We start from the raw sequence: 19,636 nt of genomic DNA on the forward strand, positions 1-19,636 counted from the left end.
GCTAACGTTAGTTACCTGCTGTTATTAAAGACAGCTTGTAAAGGTATCTAGCATTAGCGGCTAACGTTACAGCTAAACCGGGTTTGACTCATGTTGTGGATCTTTCCCTTTTTGTACTTTGGGGATGTAAAATCGCTTCCAAGTTCAAAAGGCCAGTTAAAAAAAAATGCCTAGGTTTCTTCTTACCGACGCAGTTGATCAGTTTGTGCCGCCAGGTATCGAGTTCCCGCTTGAATCCGTTCCTTTCTACCGTGCATTTGGAGCTGCGGCACCGGGCAGCCATTCTGTCTGCCTCCTCCATTCACCCTGCTCGGTCTCTCTTTGCGTCACCAGGAGTCAACCTCCGCTCATCACGACTGACCCCTCTCGCTCTCTCTCCCTGTTTCTCCTCTCTCCTCCTGTCTCTCCCTGTCTCTCTCTCTCTCTCTCCCCTGTCTCTCCCTGTCTCTTTCTCTCTCTCTCCTCCTGTCTCTCTCTCTCTCTCTCCCTGTCTCTCCCTGTCTCTTTCTCTCTCTCTCCTCCTGTCTCTCCCTGTCTCTCTCTCTCTCTCTCTCTCTCCCCTGTCTCTCCCTGTCTCTTTCTCTTTCTCTCTCTCTCTCTCTCTCTCTCTCTCTCTCTCTCTCTCTCTCTCTCTCTCTCTCTCTCTCTCTCTCTCTCTGTCTCTATCTCTGTCTCTCTCACTCTCTCAATTCAAGTTTAATGTATGGGGCTGTACTGGCCGATGCAATAAACAAAAGTTAAATAAACAAATTAACAGTAAACATTGCACTCACAAAAGTTCCAAAAGAATAAAGACATTTCAAATGTCATATTATGTGCAAATAGTTGATATACAAAAGGAAAAATAAATTGACATAAATATATGGGTTTTTATTTACAATGGTGTTTGTTCTTCACTGGTTGCCCTTTTCTTGTGGCAACAGGTCACAAATCTGCTGTGATGGAACACTCATTTAGAATTGCGACCTGGCCAAGATAAAGCGAAGCAGTTTCGACACATACAACAACACAGAGTTACACATCGAGTAAAACAAACATACAGTCAATAATACAGTAGAAAAATAAGTCTATATACAATGTGAGCAAATGAGGTGAGTGAAGGCCATGGTGACAAAGTAAATACAATATAGCTGTAACGATATTCTTCGTCCTCCTCTAATGAGGAGTAAGAAATGTCAGACCAATGCGCAGCGTGGTGTGTGTTCATGATGTTTATTGACTGAACACTGAAAATACAAAATAACAACGTGAACTAAACGAAAACCGAAACAGTCCACGAAGGTGCAGAAAACACGAGACAGAAAAAAAAAATTGGGAAAAGGCTACCTAAATATGATTCTCAATCAGAGACAACGAACGACACCTGCCTCTGACTGAGAACCACACCAGGCCACAACAGGTGGAAAGAACTGAAAACTGCTGTTCACAAATGCTCTCCATCCAACCTCACTGAGCTCGAGCTGTTTTGCAAGGAGGAATGGGAAAAAAATTCAGTCTCTCGATGTGCAAAACTGATAAAGACATACCCCAAGCGACTTACAGCTGTAATCGCAGCAAAAGGTGGCGCTACAAAGTATTAACTTAAGGGGCTGAATAATTTTGCACGCCCAATTTTTCAGTTTTGATTTGTTAAAAAAGTTTGAAATATCCAATAAATGTCGTTCCACTTCATGATTGTGTCCCACTTGTTGTTGATTCTTCACAAAAAAATACAGTTTTATATCTTTATGTCTGAAGCCTGAAATGTGGCAAAAGGTCGCAAAGTTCAAGGGGGCCGAATACTTTCGCAAGGCACTGTAAACACAACATAGAAAAAAGAACATAGACTACCCACCCCAACTCACGCCCTGACCATACTAAAACAAAGACATAACAAAGGAACTAAGGTCAGAACGTGACAGTACCCCCCAACACCCCCACCCCACCCCCAAGGTGCGGACTCCGGCCGCAAAACCTGAACCTATAGGGGAGGGTCTGGGTGGGTGTCTGTCCGCGGTGGCGGCTCTGACGCGGGACGTGGACCCCACTCCACCATAGTCTTTCTCCGTCTCTTAACCCGCCTCCGTGGCGCCTTTAGAGCGGCGACCCTCGCCGCCGACCTCGGACTGGGGACCCTAGCAGCGGGCCCCGAATGGACAGGAGACTCCGGCAGCGCTGGCGTGAAGGGCAACTCCGACAGCACCGGAGTGATGAGCGGCTCTGACAGCTCCTGACTGACGCGCGTCTCTGGCAGCTCCTGACTGACGCACGACTCTGGCAGCTCCTGACTAACGCGCGACTCTGGCAGCTCCTGACTGACGCGCGACTCTGGCAGCTCCTGACTGACGGGCAGACCTGGAGGAGGAGACAGAGAGACAGCCTGGCGCGTGGGGCTGCCACAGGACCCACCAGGCTGGAGAGACCTACAGGAGGCCTGGTGCTTGGAGGAGGCACAGGTTGAACCGGGCTGTGGTTGAGCACTGGAGATCTGGTGCCTCCCTTAGGCCCAATACCCACATTCGCCCGGCACGGGGGGGCGCAGGTATAGATCGCACTGCACCCTCCCAGCACCCGGAGACACGGCACGCAGAGCAGGCGCAGGGTACCCTGGACCGAAACGGCGTACCGGAGACCAAACACGCTGGGCTGGCACAACATGCCCTGGCTGGATGCCCACTCAACACGCCCTGGCTGGATGCCCACTCTCGCATGACACTTGGGGGGGCTGGCCTAAAGCCCACCGGGCTGTGAGCACGTACTGGCGACACCGGGCTGTGAGCGTGTACTGGTGACACCGGGCTATGAGCGCGTACTGGTGACACCGGGCTGTGAGCGCGTACTGGTGACACCGGGCTGTGAGCGCGTACTGGCGACGCCGGGCTATGAGCACGTACTGGTGACACCGGGCTGTGGCGCGTACTGGTGACACCGGGCTGTGGCGTGTACTGGTGACGCCGGGCTGTGAGCGCGTACTGGCGACGCCGGGCTGTGGCCCGCGTACTGGCGACACCGGGCTGTGGCGCGTACTGGTGACACCGGGCTGTGAGCGCGTACTGGTGACACCGGGCTATGAGCGCGTACTGGTGACACCGGGCTGTGACGCCGCGGGCTGTGGCGCGTACTGGCGGCCCGGGCTGTGCGCGTACTGGCGACACCGGGCTGTGCGCGTACTGGCGACACCGGGCTGTGGCGCGTACTGGTGACACCGGGCTATGAGCGCGTACTGGTGACACCGGGCTGTGACGCCGGGCTGTGGCGAGTACTGGCGACGCCGGGCTGTGGCCCGCGTACTGGCGACACCGGGTTATGAGCTCGTACTGGTGACACCGGGCTGTGGCGCGTACTGGCGACACCGGGTTATGAGCGCGTACTGGCGACACCGGGCTGTGAGCGCGTACTGGTGACACCAGGCTGTGAGCACGTACTGGCGACACACCGGGTTATGGCGCGTACTGGCGACACCGGGCTGTGAGCACGTACTGGCGACACCGGGTTATGAGCGCGTACTGGCGACACCGGGCTGTGAGCGCGTACTGGTGACACCGGGCTGTGACGCCGGGCTGTGAGCGCGTACTGGCGACACCGGGTTATGGCGCGTACTGGTGACACCGGGCTATGAGGGCGTACTGGCGACACCAAGCTGTGAGGGCGTACTGGCGACACCGTGCGCTTGATCGCATAACACGGTGCCTGACCAGTACTGCGCTTCTTCCAGAAGCACGAGGAGTGGGCCCAGGTCTCCAACCTGACCAGTACTGCTCTTCTTCCGGTAAGCACGGGAGTGGGCCCAGGTCTCCAACCTGACCAGTACTGCTCTTCTTCCGGTAAGCACGGGGGAGTGGGCCCAGGTCTCCAACCTGACCAGTACTGCTCTTCTTCCAGAAGCACGAGGAGTGGGCCCAGGTCTCCAACCTGACCAGTACCGCCCTTCTCCCAGAAGCACGGGGAGTGGGCCCAGGTCTCCAACCTGACCAGTACTGCCCTTCTTCCAGAAGCACGGGGAGTGGGCCCAGGTCTCCAACCTGACCAGTACTGCCCTTCTTCCAGAAGCACGGGAGTGGGCCCAGGTCTCCAACCTGACCAGTACTGCTCTTCTTCCAGAAGCACGGGGAGTGGGCCCAGGTCTCCAACCTGACCAGTACTGCTCTTCTCCCAGAAGCACGGGGAGTGGGCCCAGGTCTCCATCCTGACCAGTACTGCTCTTCTTCCAGAAGCACGGGAGTGGGCCCAGGTCTCCAACCTGACCAGTACTGCTCTTCTTCCAGAAGCACGGGGAGTGGGCCCAGGTCTCCAACCTGACCAGTACTGCTCTTCTTCCAGAAGCACGGGGAGTGGGCCCAGGTCTCCAACCTGACCAGTACTGCCCTTCTTCCGGTAAGCACGGGAGTGGGCCCAGGTCTCCAACCTGACCAGTACTGCCCTTCTTCCGGTAAGCACGAGGAGTGGGCCCAGGTCTCCAACCTGACCAGTACTGCTCTTCTTCCAGAAGCACGGGGGAGTGGGCCCAGGTCTCCAACCTGACCAGTACTGCCCTTCTTCCAGAAGCACGGGGAGTGGGCCCAGGTCTCCAACCTGACCAGTACTGCCCTTCTTCCAGAAGCACGGGAGTGGGCCCAGGTCTCCAACCTGACCAGTACTGCTCTTCTTCCAGAAGCACGGGGAGTGGGCCCAGGTCTCCAACCTGACCAGTACTGCCCTTCTTCCAGAAGCACGGGAGTGGGCCCAGGTCTCCAACCTGACCAGTACTGCCCTTCTTCCAGAAGCACGGGGAGTGGGCCCAGGTCTCCAACCTGACCAGTACTGCCCTTCTTCCGGTAAGCACGAGGAGTGGGCCCAGGTCTCCAACCTGACCAGTACTGCCCTTCTTCCAGAAGCACGAGGAGTGGGCCCAGGTCTCCAACCTGACCAGTACTGCCCTTCTTCCAGAAGCACGAGGAGTGGGCCCAGGTCTCCAACCTGACCAGTACTGCCATTCTTCCAGAAGCACGAGGAGTGGGCCCAGGTCTCCAACCTGACTCTGCCACACTCCCCGTGTGCCCCCCCTGCAAAAAAATTAAACAAAACAAATACTTATTGTCCACCATAATTTGCAAATAAATTCATTAAAAATCCTACAATGTGGTTTTCTGGATTTTTTAAATTTTGTCTGTCATAGTTGAATTGTACCTATGATGAAAATTACAGGCCTCTCTCATCTTTTTAAGTGGGAGAACTTGCACAATTGGTGGTTGACTAAATACATTTTTGCCCCACTGTAGTCTATACCATCTACTGCATCTTCTATATAGTCTATACCATCTACTGCATCTTCTATATAGTCTATACCATCTACTGCATCTTGTATATAGTCTATACCATCTACTGCATCTTGTATATAGTCTATACCATCTACTGCATCTTCTATATAGTCTATACCATCTACTGCATCTTGTATATAGTCTATACCATCTACTGCATCTTGTATATAGTCTATACCATCTACTGCATCTTGTATATAGTCTATACTATCTACTGCATCTTGCTACCTGCCCTCCAGGACACCTACACTACCTGATGTCACAGGAAGGTCGAAAAGATCATCAAGGACAACAACCACCCGAGCCACTGCCTGTTCACCCTGCTATCATCCAGAAGGCGAGGTCAGTACAGGTGCATCAAAGCTGGGACCGAGAGACTGATAAACAGCTTCTATCTCAAGGCCATCAGACTGTTAAACAGCCACCACTAACATAGAGAGGCTGCTGCCAACATACAGAATCAACTCAAATCTCTGGCCACTTTAATGCATGGACTTAATAAAGGAATCACTAGTCACTTTAAACTATGTCACTTTAAATCATGTTTACATACCCTACATTACTCATCTCATATGAATATACTGTATTCTATACCATCACCTGCATCTTGCCTATGCCGTTCGGCCATCACTCATCCATATATTTATATGTACATATTCTACATAATTAGACAAGACATGTATTGATTTACTTTATTCATCTCATATGTATATACTGTACTCTATATCATCTACTGCATCTTGATGTAATACATGTATCACTAGCCACTTTAAACTATGCCACTTTGTTTACATACCCTACATTACTCATCTCATATGTATATACTGTACTCTATATCATCTACTGCATCTTGTTTACATACCCTACATTACTCATCTCATATGTATATACTGTACTCTATATCATCTACTGCATCTTGTTTACATACCCTACATTACTCATCTCATATGTATATACTGTACTCTATATCATCTACTGCATCTTGATGTAATACATGTATCACGAGCCACTTTATATAATGTTTACATCCCCTACATTACTCATCTCATATGTATATACTGTATTCTATACCATCACCTGCATCTTGCCTATGCCGTTCGGCCATCACTCATCCATATATTTATAGGTACATATTCTTATTCACTCCTTTACACTTGTGTGTACAAGGTAGAGTTTGTGGAATTGTTAGATTACTTGTTGGTTATTACTGCACGGTGGGGAACTTGAAGCACAAGCATTTCTCTACACTCAGCATTAACGTCTGCTTACCATATGTATGTGACCAATACAATGTGATTTGAGTACTGCAGGGTTAATATAGACTGATGACACGTCCTCCCTCTAGTGGTGAAAACAGAGAACTGCAGGGTTAATATAGACTGATGACACGTCCTCCCTCTAGTGGTGAAAACAGAGAACTGTATGGTTATTATAGACTGATGACACGTCCTCCCTCTAGTGGTGAAAACAGAGTACTGCAGGGTTAATATAGACTGATGACACGTCCTCCCTCTAGTGGTGAAAACAGAGTACTGCATGGTTATAGACTGATGACACGTCCTCCCTCTAGTGATGAAAACAGAGTACTGCAGGGTTATTATAGACTGATGACACGTCCTCCCTCTAGTGATGAAAACAGAGAACTGCAGGGTTAATATAGACTGATGACACGTCCTCCCCCTAGTGATGAAAACAGAGTACTGCAGGGTTATTATAGACTGATGACACACCCTCCCTCTAGTGGTGAAAACAGAGAACTGCAGGGTTAATATAGACTGATGACACGTCCTCCCTCTAGTGGTGAAAACAGAGTACTGCATGGGTTATTATAGACTGATGACACGTCCTCCCTCTAGTGGTGACAACAGAGAACTGCAGGGTTAATATAGACTGATGTCACGTCCTCCCTCTAGTGGTGACAACAGAGAACTGCAGGGTTAATATAGACTGATGTCACGTCCTCCCTCTAGTGGTGAAAACAGAGAACTGCAGGGTTATTATAGACTGATGACCCGCCCTCCCACTAGTGGTGAAAACAGAGAACTGCAGGGTTAATATAGACTGATGACACGTCCTCCCTCTAGTGGTGACAACAGAGAACTGCAGGGCTATTATAGACTGATGACACGTCCTCCCTCTAGTGGTGAAAACAGAGTACTGCAGGGTTAATATAGACTGATGACATGTCCTCCCTCTAGTGGTGAAAACAGAGAACTGCAGGGTTAATATAAGTTCTCATTTACCACTGCGACCTGGCCAAGATAAAGCAAAGCAATTCGAGGCATACAACAACACAGAGTTACACATGGAATAAAACAAAACATACCGTCAATAACACAATGGAGAAATAAAGAAAACAAAAAGTCTGTATACAGATGACATGAGATGCTCATTTATAGTAGAGGAGAAGAAGGTGTGTTTTTATAAATAATTAACTTATAATCATAATATGATGTAATGTGTGTCGGAGCCATTTTGGGTTTATGAGTTGTGTGTAAACGTTGTCTGTCCAGGGTTATTTAAAAAAAAACTTGTTTTGTACACTAGAGGGCACTATATGTTGGGGTCAATGGTCGTGTGTGTGTGTGTGTGTGTGTGTGTGTGTGTGTGTGTGTGTGTGTGTGTGTGTGTTTGTATACACATGTATACCAGAAAGGGTTAGAAACAGACGAGAGGAGAGCACATTCAGGTGTTACCGTATCACAGATGATTAGGCTTATAGAATGAATCTCTCTGTACCTTATAGGAACATGTGTTTTGGAGATATTTTTGATACGCGCAAATAAATGGGAACTTCAACCCCAAAAGAGTTTTAGAAAGCAGACTTTTGTGGACGTTTTTTTAGCTCTCTCCTGTGCAGTTCATATGGAATCACCACTAGGGGCGGTAGGTAGTCTAGTGGTTAGGGTGTAGAGGTGGCAGTTCATAGTGAATCACCACTAGGGGGCGGTAGGTAGTCTAGTGGTTAGAGTGTAGAGGTGGCAGTTCATAGGGAATCACCACTACGGGGCGGTAGGTAGTCTAGTGGTTAGAGTGTAGAGGTGGCAGTTCATAGGGAATCACCACTAGGGAGCGGTAGGTAGTCTAGTGGTTAGAGTGTAGAGGTGGCAGTTCATAGTGAATGACCACTAGGGGCGGTAGGTAGTCAAGTGGTTAGAGTGTAGAGGTGGCAGTTCATAGGGAATCACCACTAGGGAGCGGTAGGTAGTCTAGTGGTTAGAGTGTAGAGGAGGTAGGTAGTCTAGTGGTTAGAGTGTAGAGGAGGCAGGTAGCCTAGTGGTTAGAGTGTAGAGGAGGCAGGTAGCCTAGTGGTTAGAGTGTAGAGGAGGCAGGTAGCCTAGTGGTTAGAGTGTAGAGGAGGCAGGTAGCCTAGTGGTTAGAGATGCGAGGAGGCAGGTAGACTAGTGGTTAGAGGAGGCAGGTAGCCTAGTGGTTAGAGTGTAGAGGAGGCAGGTAGTCTAGTGGTTAGAGTGTAGGGGAGGCAGGTAGCCTAGTGGTTAGAGCGTAGGGCGGCAGGTAGCCTAGTGGTTAGAGCGTAGGGGCGGCAGGTAGCCTTGTGGTTAGAGAGTAGAGGCGGCAGGTAGACTAGTGGTTAGAGTGTAGAGGAGGCAGGTCGTCTAGTGGTTAGAGTGTAGAGGAGGCAGGTAGACTAGTGGTTAGAGTGTAGAGGAGGCAGGTAGCCTAGTGGTTAGAGTGTAGAGGAGGCAGGTAGACTAGTGGTTAGAGTGTAGAGGAGTCAGGTCGTCTAGTGGTTAGAGTGTAGAGGAGGCAGGTAGACTAGTGGTTAGAGTGTAGAGGAGGCAGGTAGCCTAGTGGTTAGAGAGTAGAGGAGGTAGGTAGTCTAGTGGTTAGAGAGTAGAGGCGGCAGGTAGCCTAGTGGTTAGAGAGTAGAGGAGGTAGGTAGTCTAGTGGTTAGAGAGTAGAGGCGGCAGGTAGCCTAGTGGTTAGAGAGTAGAGGCGGCAGTTAGCCTAGTGGTTAGAGTGTAGAGGAGGCAGGTAGTCTAGTGGTTAGAGTGTAGAGGAGGCAGGTAGCCTAGTGGTTAGAGTGTAGAGGAGGCAGGTAGCCTAGTGGTTAGAGTGTAGAGGCGGCAGGTAGCCTAGTGGTTAGAGTGTAGAGGAGGTAGGTAGTCTAGTGGTTAGAGTGTAGAGGAGGTAGGTAGCCTAGTGGTTAGAGTGTAGTGGCGTCCCTGAGCTGACAAGGTAAAAATCTGTCGTTCTGCACCCTGAACAAGGCAGTTAAACCCACTGTTCCCCGGTAGGCCATCATTGTAAATAAGAATTCGTTCATAACTGACTTGCCAAATTAATTAAAAGTAAAATAAAACACACTGTGATACAATGTCAGTGCTGAGTCATGTTGGCATCGCCAATGGGAGTCAAACGGGGTCCTCAGATCCATCTGTACAGTCTAGCAGTAGTACAGACAGTCATTCAGATCCATCTGTAAAGTCTTGCAGTAATACAGACAGTCATTCAGTCAGATCCATCTGTACAGTCTGGCAGTAATACAGACAGACAGTCATTCAGTCAGATCCATCTGTACAGTCTGGCAGTAGTACAGACAGTCATTCAGTCAGATCCATCTGTACAGTCTGGCAGTAATACAGACAGACAGTCATTCAGTCAGATCCATCTGTACAGTCTGGCAGTAGTACAGACAGTCATTCAGTCAGATCCATCTGTACAGTCTGGCAGTAATACAGACAGACAGTCATTCAGACAGATCCATCTGTACAGTCTGGCAGTAGTACAGACAGACAGTCATTCAGTCAGAAGCCGTCTCATCTGGTACCAAACTAATCTGTCATCGTTAATATCCGTCACCCCACCTTTAATGTCTCTCTCTCTCTCTCTCTCTCTCTCTCTCTCTCTCTCTCTCTCTTTCTCTCACTGTCTCTCTCTCTGTCTCTCTTTCCCTCTCCCTCTCTGTCTCTCTCTCTTTCTCTCTCTATCTGCCCCCCCCTCTCTCTCTCTCACTGTCCCCCTCTCTCTCTCTCTCTCTCTCTCTCTCTCTTTCTCTCTTTCTCTCTCTCTCTTACATTAAGAGCCTCCTGTCATCTCTAGTCGTTAATCTGATCTCAAACTACTCAGTGTGTGTGTGTGTGTGTGTGTGTGTGTGTGTGTGTGTGTGTGTGTGTGTGTGTGTGTGTGTGTGTGTGTGTCATTACAGTTCAGCAAAACAGAGAACAGAAAACACAGACCAGTTGGTCTGAACAGCTTGTAAAGCAATCAGCTACACCACTACACCACATATTTCCATAGACCTTAGTGTTATACCACTACACCACATCTTTCCATAGACCTTAGTGTTATACCACTACACCACATCTTTCCATAGACCTTAGTGTTACACCACATCTTTTCCATAGACCTTAGTGTTACACCACATCTTTCCATAGACCTTAGTGTTACACCACATCTTTTCCATAGACCTTAGTGTTATACCACTATACCACATCTTTTCCATAGACCTTAGTGTTATACCACTACACCACATCTTTTCCATAGACCTTAGTGTTCACCTACATTCAAGTCTTCTATCACTTAACATAGTTTGTCGTAGGCCTTAATGCTGACTTCTCTTACTGCCCTGTGTGGGTAATGTCTCAGCCTGTGTTGTTTGTGCAGCGTAGGCTTGTTGAGTATTTTCTATCTGCAATTCTCAATTGAACCACTAGGTGGCAGAAGAGACCAGTGTGATTTCATAAAGTCTTGTGACTGAAAGAGAGCTTTGTATGAGTGGACTGAGAATAGATATGTACACTAAAACTTCAACATGTAGGATATCTATGATTTAACATGATATAATTCACAGTTAATGGCTAACATATCAGTCCTTGGGTTGAGAGAGAAGATGGACATATAGAGTAATCCCAGCAAACCAAAAATGAGTCCTTGTGGAAGTTCCCAGAACATTCGCTCGGTCGCGGCAAATGTTCTCAAAAACACAAAAAATCTGTCCAGTCGTATTGATGATTATAGAATGTTTTTTTTTTTTTAAACATTCGCCTGACGTTAGAAGAACCTTCCTTAAAATACATTTAATATGTTATTTAAAGGTTCCCAGAATGTTTCTTTAGGTTGTGGGAACAGTCGGGTGGGAACATTGTGGTTACATCACAAAAGATATGTTCCCAAAACAAACAAACTGTCCGCTTGTGCGGATTATTCTACATTGTTTATTTTAAGGTACAACAAAACATTTACCTGATGTTTGCAAGAACAGTCCTTAAAACACATTTCGTATGTTCTTTAAAGGTTCCCAGAATATTTAATTAGATTAGAAGTTCACAAAACACAAAACCTGTCCAGTTGTGCAGATGATTCTACAATGTTTATTTTAGAGTACAACTAAACATTTACCTGATGTTTACAAGAACGTTCCTAGATCAACATTTTGTCAGTTCTTTAAAAGGTACCAGAAAGTGTATTTTAGGTTGTGGGAACATTGTAGGGGATATGACAAGAAATAGGTTCCGAACAGACAACTTCTACCTACATTCAGATAATGTTTATATCTGGGGATATGACAAGAAATAGGTTCCGAACATACAACCACTGTCCACTTCTGCCTACATTCAGATGATGTTTATATCTGGGGATATGACAAGAAATAGGTTCCAAACATACAACCACTGTCCACTTCTGCCTACATTCAGATAATGTTTATATCTGGGTGCACAAAACCTCTCTTTGATATTGCAAGAATGTAAGATCTTTACAAGAGATAACTTCCCAAAACACAAAATATGGTCAATTGTTTGATTTGATTGGTTAGGATCCCCATTAGCCCACACCAATGGAGACAGCTAGTCTTCCTGGGGAACCTCGTTAGCCCACACCAATGGAGACAGCTAGTCTTTCTGGGGAACCTCGTTAGCCCACACCAATGGAGATAGCTAGTCTTACTGGGGATCCTCATTAGCCCATACCAATGGAGACAGCTAGTCTTTCTGGGGAACCTCGTTAGCCCACACCAATGGAGACAGCTAGTCTTCCTGGGGAACCTCGTTAGCCCACACCAATGGAGACAGCTAGTCTTTCTGGGGAACCTCGTTAGCCCACACCAATGGAGACAGCTAGTCTTCCTGGGGAACCTCGTTAGCCCACACCAATGGAGACAGCTAGTCTTTCTGGGGAACCTCGTTAGCCCATACCAATGGAGACAGCTAGTCTTACTGGGGATCCTCATTAGCCCATACCAATGGAGACAGCTAGTCTTACTGGGGATCCTCATTAGCCCATAACAATGGAGATAGCTAGTCTTACTGGGGATCCTCATTAGCCCATACCAATGGAGACAGCTAGTCTTACTGGGGATCCTCATTAGCCCATAACAATGGAGATAGCTAGTCTTACTGGGGATCCCCATTAGCCAACACCAATGGAGACAGCTAGTCTTTCTGGGGATCCCCATTAGCCAACACCAATGGAGACAGCTAGTCTTTCTGGGGATCCCCATTAGCCCACACCAATGGAGACAGCTAGTCTTTCTGGGGATCCCCCATTAGCCAACACCAATGGAGACAGCTAGTCTTCCTGGGGATCCCCATTAGCCAACACCAATGGAGACAGCTAGTCTTTCTGGGGATCCCCATTAGCCAACACCAATGGAGACAGCTAGTCTTTCTGGGGATCCCCATTAGCCAACACCAATGGAGACAGCTATGTCTTACTGGCAATCCCCATTAGCCAGTGATATGTTATACATCAGATTACTATATAGTGATATGTTAAATAGATCAGATTACTATGCAGTGATAGTGATTACTATACAGTGATATGTTAAATAGATGAGATTACTACACAGTGATATGTTAAATAGATCAGATTACTATACAGTGATATGTTAAATAGATCAGATTACTATACAGTGATATGTTAAATAGATCAGATTACTATACAGTGATTACAATGCAGTGATATGTTAAATAGATCAGAGTACTACACAGTGATATGTTAAATAGATGATATTACTACACAGTGATATGTTAAATAGATGAGATTACTACACAGTGATATGTTAAATAGATCAGATTACTATACAGTGATATGTTAAATAGATCAGATTACTATACAGTGATATGTTAAATAGATCAGATTACTACACAGTGATATGTTAAATAGATCAGATTACTACACAGTGATATGTTAAATAGATCAGATTACTACACAGTGATATGTTAAATAGATCAGATTACTACACAGTGATATGTTAAATAGATCGATTACTACACAGTGATATGTTAAATAGATCCGATTACTACACAGTGATATGTTAAATAGATCAGATTACTACACAGTGATATGTTAAATAGATCAGATTACTATACAGTGATATGTTAAATAGATCAGATTACTACACAGTGATATGTTAAATAGATCAGATTACTATACAGTGATATGTTAAATAGATGAGATTACTACACAGTGATATGTTAAATAGATCAGATTACTACTCAGTGATATGTTAAATAGATCAGATTACTACACAGTGATATGTTAAATAGATCCGATTACTACACAGTGATATGTTAAATAGATCAGATTACTATACAGTGATATGTTAAATAGATCCGATTACTACACAGTGATATGTTAAATAGATCCGATTACTACACAGTGATATGTTAAATAGATCCGATTACTACACAGTGATATGTTAAATAGATCAGATTACTATACAGTGATATGTTAAATAGATCAGATTACTACACAGTGATATGTTAAATAGATCAGATTACTATACAGTGATATGTTAAATAGATCAGATTACTATACAGAGACTTCAGAAAGTATTCAGACCCCTTGACTCCTCCCACATTCTAAAATGGATTAAATACTCCCCCCCTCCTAAGCAATCTACATAAAATACCGCCGTAATGACAAAGAAAAAACTTGTTTTTAGATATTTTTTTTTGCTAAATTATTAAATAAATTAAAAACAGAAATACCTTATTTATGTAAGTATTTAGACCCTTTGCTATGAGACTCTGAATTGAGCTCAGGTGCATCCTGTTTCCAATGATCATCCTTGAGATGTTTCTTCTTCATCTTGATTTTTTTGGTGCCCTTCCCCAGATCTGTGCCTCGACCACAATCCTGTCTAGGAGCTCTACGGACAATTCCTTCGACCTCATGGCTTGTTTTTATTTTGCTCTGACATGCACTGTCAACCGTGGGACCTTTATATAGACAGGTGTGTGCCTTTCCAAACCAGCATCATGCTGTGGGGATGTTTTTCAGCGGCAGGCGAACTGGGAGACTAGTCAGGATCGAGGAAAAGATGAACGGAGTGAAGAACAGAGAGATCCTTGATGGAAACCTGCTCCAGAGCACTCAGGACCTCAGACTGGGCTTTTTTACAGTTAATTTAAAACCTGCACATCAGACTGGGCTTTTTACAGTTGATTTAAAACCTGCACATCAGACTGGGCTTTTTACAGTTGATTTAAAACCTGCACATCAGACTGGGCTTTTTACAGTTGATTTAAAACCTGGACATCAGACTGGGCTTTTACAGTTGATTTAAAACCTGCACATCAGACTGGGCTTTTTACAGTTGATTTAAAACCTGCACATCAGACTGGGCTTTTTTACAGTTGATTTAAAACCTGGACATCAGACTGGGCTTTTTACAGTTGATTTAAAACCTGCACATCAGACTGGGCTTTTTTACAGTTGATTTAAAACCTGCACATCAGACTGGGCTTTTTTACAGTTGATTTAAAACCTGGACATCAGACTGGGCTTTTTACAGTTGATTTAAAACCTGCACATCAGACTGGGCTTTTTACAGTTGATTTAAAACCTGCACCTCAGACTGGGCTTTTTACAGTTGATTTAAAACCTGCACATCAGACTGGGCTTTTTACAGTTGATTTAAAACCTGCACATCAGACTGGGCTTTTTACAGTTGATTTAAAACCTGCACATCAGACTGGGCTTTTTACAGTTGATTTAAAACCTGCACATCAGACTGGGCTTTTTACAGTTGATTTAAAACCTGCACATCAGACTGGGCTTTTTTACAGTTGATTTAAAACCTGCACATCAGACTGGGCTTTTTTACAGTTGATTTAAAACCTGGACATCAGACTGGGCTTTTTACAGTTGATTTAAAACCTGCACATCAGACTGGGCTTTTTACAGTTGATTTAAAACCTGCACATCAGACTGGGCTTTTTACAGTTGATTTAAAACCTGCACATCAGACTGGGCTTTTTACAGTTAATTTAAAACCTGCACATCAGACTGGGCTTTTTACAGTTGATTTAAAACCTGCACATCAGACTGGGCTTTTTACAGTTAATTTAAAACCTGCACATCAGACTGGGCTTTTTACAGTTAATTTAAAACCTGCACATCAGACTGGGCTTTTTACAGTTGATTTAAAACCTGCACATCAGACTGGGCTTTTTACAGTTGATTTAAAACCTGCACATCAGACTGGGCTTTTTACAGTTGATTTAAAACCTGCACATCAGACTGGGCTTTTTACAGTTAATTTAAAACCTGCACATCAGACAGATGGACATGGAGAGAGATGGAAAAAGATAGACAGACAGACAGACATGGAGAGAGAGAGACAGACAGACAGACAGACAGACATGGAGAGAGATAGACAGACAGACAGACATGGAGAGAGATAGACAGACAGACAGACATGGAGAGAGATAGACAGATAGACATGGAGAGAGATAGACAGATAGACATGGAGAGAGATAGACAAGGAGAGAGACAGACATGTAGAGAGACAGATAGACATGGAGAGAGATTGACATGTAGAGAGACAGATAGACATGTAGAGAGATAGACAGATAGACATGGAGAGAGATAGACAAGGAGAGAGACAGACATGTAGAGAGACAGATAGACATGGAGAGAGATTGACATGTAGAGAGACAGATAGACAGATAGACATGGAGAGAGATTGACTGTGTTTATGGGAGAGAGATAGACAGACAAGGAGAGAGATAGACAGTGTTTATGGGAGAGAGATAGACAGATATACAAGGAGCGAGATAGACAGTGTTTATGGGAGAGAGAGACAGATAGACAAGGAGAGAGATTGACAGTGTTTATGGGAGAGAGATATACAGATAGACAAGGAGAGAGATAGACAGTGTTTATGGGAGAGAGATAGACATGGAGAGAGATAGACAGTGTTTATGGGAGAGAGATAGACAGTGTTTATGGGAGAGAGATAGACAGATAGACATGGAGAGAGACAGACATGTAGAGAGACAGATAGACATGTAGACAGATAGACATGTAGAGAGATAGACAGATAGACATGGAGAGAGATTGACAGTGTTTATGGGAGAGAGATATACAGATAGACAAGGAGAGAGATAGACAGTGTTTATGGGAGAGATATAGACAGTGTTTATGGGAGAGAGATAGACAGTGTTTATGGGAGAGAGATAGACAGATAGACATGGAGAGAGATAGACAGTGTTTATGGGAGAGAGATAGACAGATAGACAAGGAGAGAGATAGACAGTGTTTATGGGAGAGAGATAGACAGATAGACATGGAGAGAGACAGACATGTAGAGAGACAGATAGACATGTAGACAGATAGACATGTAGAGAGATAGACAGATAGACATGGAGAGAGATTGACAGTGTTTATGGGAGAGAGATATACAGATAGACAAGGAGAGAGATAGACAGTGTTTATGGGAGAGAGATAGACATGTAGAGAGATAGACAGATAGACATGTAGAGAGATAGACAGATAGACATGTAGAGAGATAGACAGATAGACATGGAGAGAGATTGACAGTGTTTATGGGAGAGAGATATACAGATAGACAAGGAGAGAGATAGACAGTGTTTATGGGAGAGAGATAGACAGATAGACACGGAGAGAGATAGACAGTGTTTATGGGAGAGAGATAGACAGATAGACATGGAGAGAGATAGACAGTGTTTATGGGAGAGAGATAGACATGTAGACATGGAGAGAGACAGACAGTGTTTATGGGAGAGAGAAAGACAGTGTTTATGGGAGAGAGATAGACAGATAGACATGGAGAGAGATAGACAGATAGACATGGAGAGCGATAGACAGTGTTTATGGGAGAGAGATAGACAGTGTTTATGGGAGGGTTGGAGAGAGAAAGAGAGAGAAAAGGACAGGGAGAAAGAGAGAGGCAGAGCTTGAAAGAGACAGCAACTGTCAGGTCTCCAGCTGGAATGCGTTGTCACGGTGACTTAGAGCGCCGTCGTCGTGGAGATGGTGATGAAAGACGGCGGCCTGGTGAAGGGCATTCTGGGCCGGAGCGTGACCAACTGCGCACAGACACACACACACAAAGCCCCCTTCCTTGCCCTAGGGACAGAGTTGTTTATATACAGGGTCAGAGCTGTGTGTGTGTGTGTGTGTGTGTGTGTGTGTGTGTGTGTGTGTGTGTGTGTGTGTGTGTGTGTGTAGCCTCCACTGATATGAGCAGCGTGTTTGTGGTAAAGCAGGACATTTTCAGGGACTTAACACCAAGGTGGTGATACCACTGGGCCTGCTGCAGCCCACAGCAACTCATAACACCTCGTACACCAGCAGCTCACTACTACTGAACTGGGAGGGAGGGGAGGGAGAGAGGGAGGGAGGGAGAGGTGGGTGGGGAGAGAGAGAGAGGGAGGGAGGGAGGGAGGGAGAGGGAGAGAGAGAGAGGGAGGGAGGGAGGGAGGGAGGGAGGGAGGGAGGGAGGGAGGGAGGGAGGGGGGAGAGAGGGGAGACTCCTCCTCGTCTCTCGTCCACCAGCAGATCACATTACTACTACTAAACTGTGAGAGGGAGGGAGGGTGGGAGAGAGAGAGGGGGGGAGGGAGGGGGAGAGAGAGGGGGGAGGGAGGGAGAGGAGGGAGGGAGGGAGGGAGGGGAGAGAGAGAGAGAGGGAGGGAGGGGGAGAGAGGGAGGGAGGGATAGGGGGAGAGAAGGAGGGAGGGAGAGAGAAGGAGGGAGGGAGGAGAGAGAAGGAGAGAGGGAGAGAGAGAAACAGGGTGGACTCGTGAATGGTAGGGCACTACAGCATAACCCTGGTAGCCCCACTATGATCAGATGGTTCCCAAACCCACTGGGCTGAGCCCCCATCCCTCCACCCAGATCCCAAACCCTCCACTCCATGATCAGATGGTTCCCAAACCCACTGGGCTGAGCCCCTGGAAGCCCCGATCACTCCACTATGATCAGATGGTTCCCAAACCCACTGGGCTGAGATCCCCCTATGATGAGATCCCTCCACTATGATGAGATGGTTCCCAAACCCACTGGGCTGAGCCCCGGTCCCTCCACTATGATCAGATGGTTCCCAAACCCACTGGGCAGAGCCCCAATCCCTCCACTATGATCAGATGGTTCCCAAACCCACTGGGCTGAGCCCCAATCCCTCCACTATGATCAGATGGTTCCCAAACCCACTGGGCTGAGCCCCGGTCCCTCCACTATGATCAGATGGTTCCCAAACCCACTGGGCAGAGCCCCAATCCCTCCACTATGATCAGATGGTTCCCAAACCCACTGGGCTGAGCCCCGTTCCCTCCACTATGATCAGATGGTTCCCAAACCCACTGGGCTGAGCCCCGATCCCTCCACTGTGATCAGACGGTTCCCAAACCCACTGGGCTGAGCCCGTCTGGAAGCCCGATCCCTCCAGACTACTGGGCTGAGCCCCGGTCCCTCCAATATGATCAGATGGTTTGCAAACCCACTGGGCTGAGCCCCGATCCCTCAAATATGATCAGATGGTTCCCAAACCCACTGGGCTGAGCCCGTCTGGAAGCCCCGATCCCTCCACTAGGATCAGATCGTTCCCAAACCCACTGGGCTGAGTCCCTCCACTATGATCAGACAGTTCCCAAACCCACTGGGCAATCCCTCCACTATGATCAGATGGTTCCCAAACCCACTGGGCAGAGCCCAGATCCCTCCACTATGATCAGATGGTTCCCAAACCCACTGGGCTGAAGCCCCGATCCCTCCACTATGATCAGATGGTTCCCAAACCCACTGGGCTGAGGCCCCTGAGCCCCAATCCCTCCACTAGGATCAGATGGTTCCCAAACCCACTGGGCTGAGTCCCCCACTATGATGAGATGGTTCCCAAACCCCTGGGCTGATCCCTCCACTATGATCAGATGGTTCCCAAACCCACTGGGCTGAGCCCTGATCCCTCCACTGTGATAAGATGGTTCCCAAACCCACTGGGCTGAGTCCCCCACTGATCAGATGGTTCCCAAACCCACTGGGCAGAGCCCCAATCCCTCCACTATGATCAGATGGTTCCCAAACCCACTGGGCTGAGCCCCAATCCCTCCACTATGATCAGATGGTTCCCAAACCCACTGGGCTGAGCC

The 19,636-nt window shown here is 46.8% G+C and overlaps 1 protein-coding gene across 1 annotated transcript in view; it reads right to left on the reverse strand.

Annotated features, from left to right (window-relative positions):
• Positions 1–340, reverse strand: part of LOC135506628 (ligand-dependent nuclear receptor corepressor-like protein) — a 44,900-nt gene extending 44,560 nt beyond the window's left edge. The window contains exon 1 of the mRNA XM_064925949.1: positions 187–340. Within this exon, the coding sequence (XP_064782021.1) occupies positions 187–301 (115 nt within the window). The 5' untranslated portion in view covers positions 302–340. The remainder of the gene's footprint in view (positions 1–186) is intronic.
• Between the last annotated feature and the right edge of the window lie 19,296 nt (positions 341–19,636).

Source organism: Oncorhynchus masou, chromosome 20, assembly GCF_036934945.1.
Source record: "Oncorhynchus masou masou isolate Uvic2021 chromosome 20, UVic_Omas_1.1, whole genome shotgun sequence".
NCBI classification, from domain to species: Eukaryota; Metazoa; Chordata; class Actinopteri; order Salmoniformes; family Salmonidae; genus Oncorhynchus; species Oncorhynchus masou.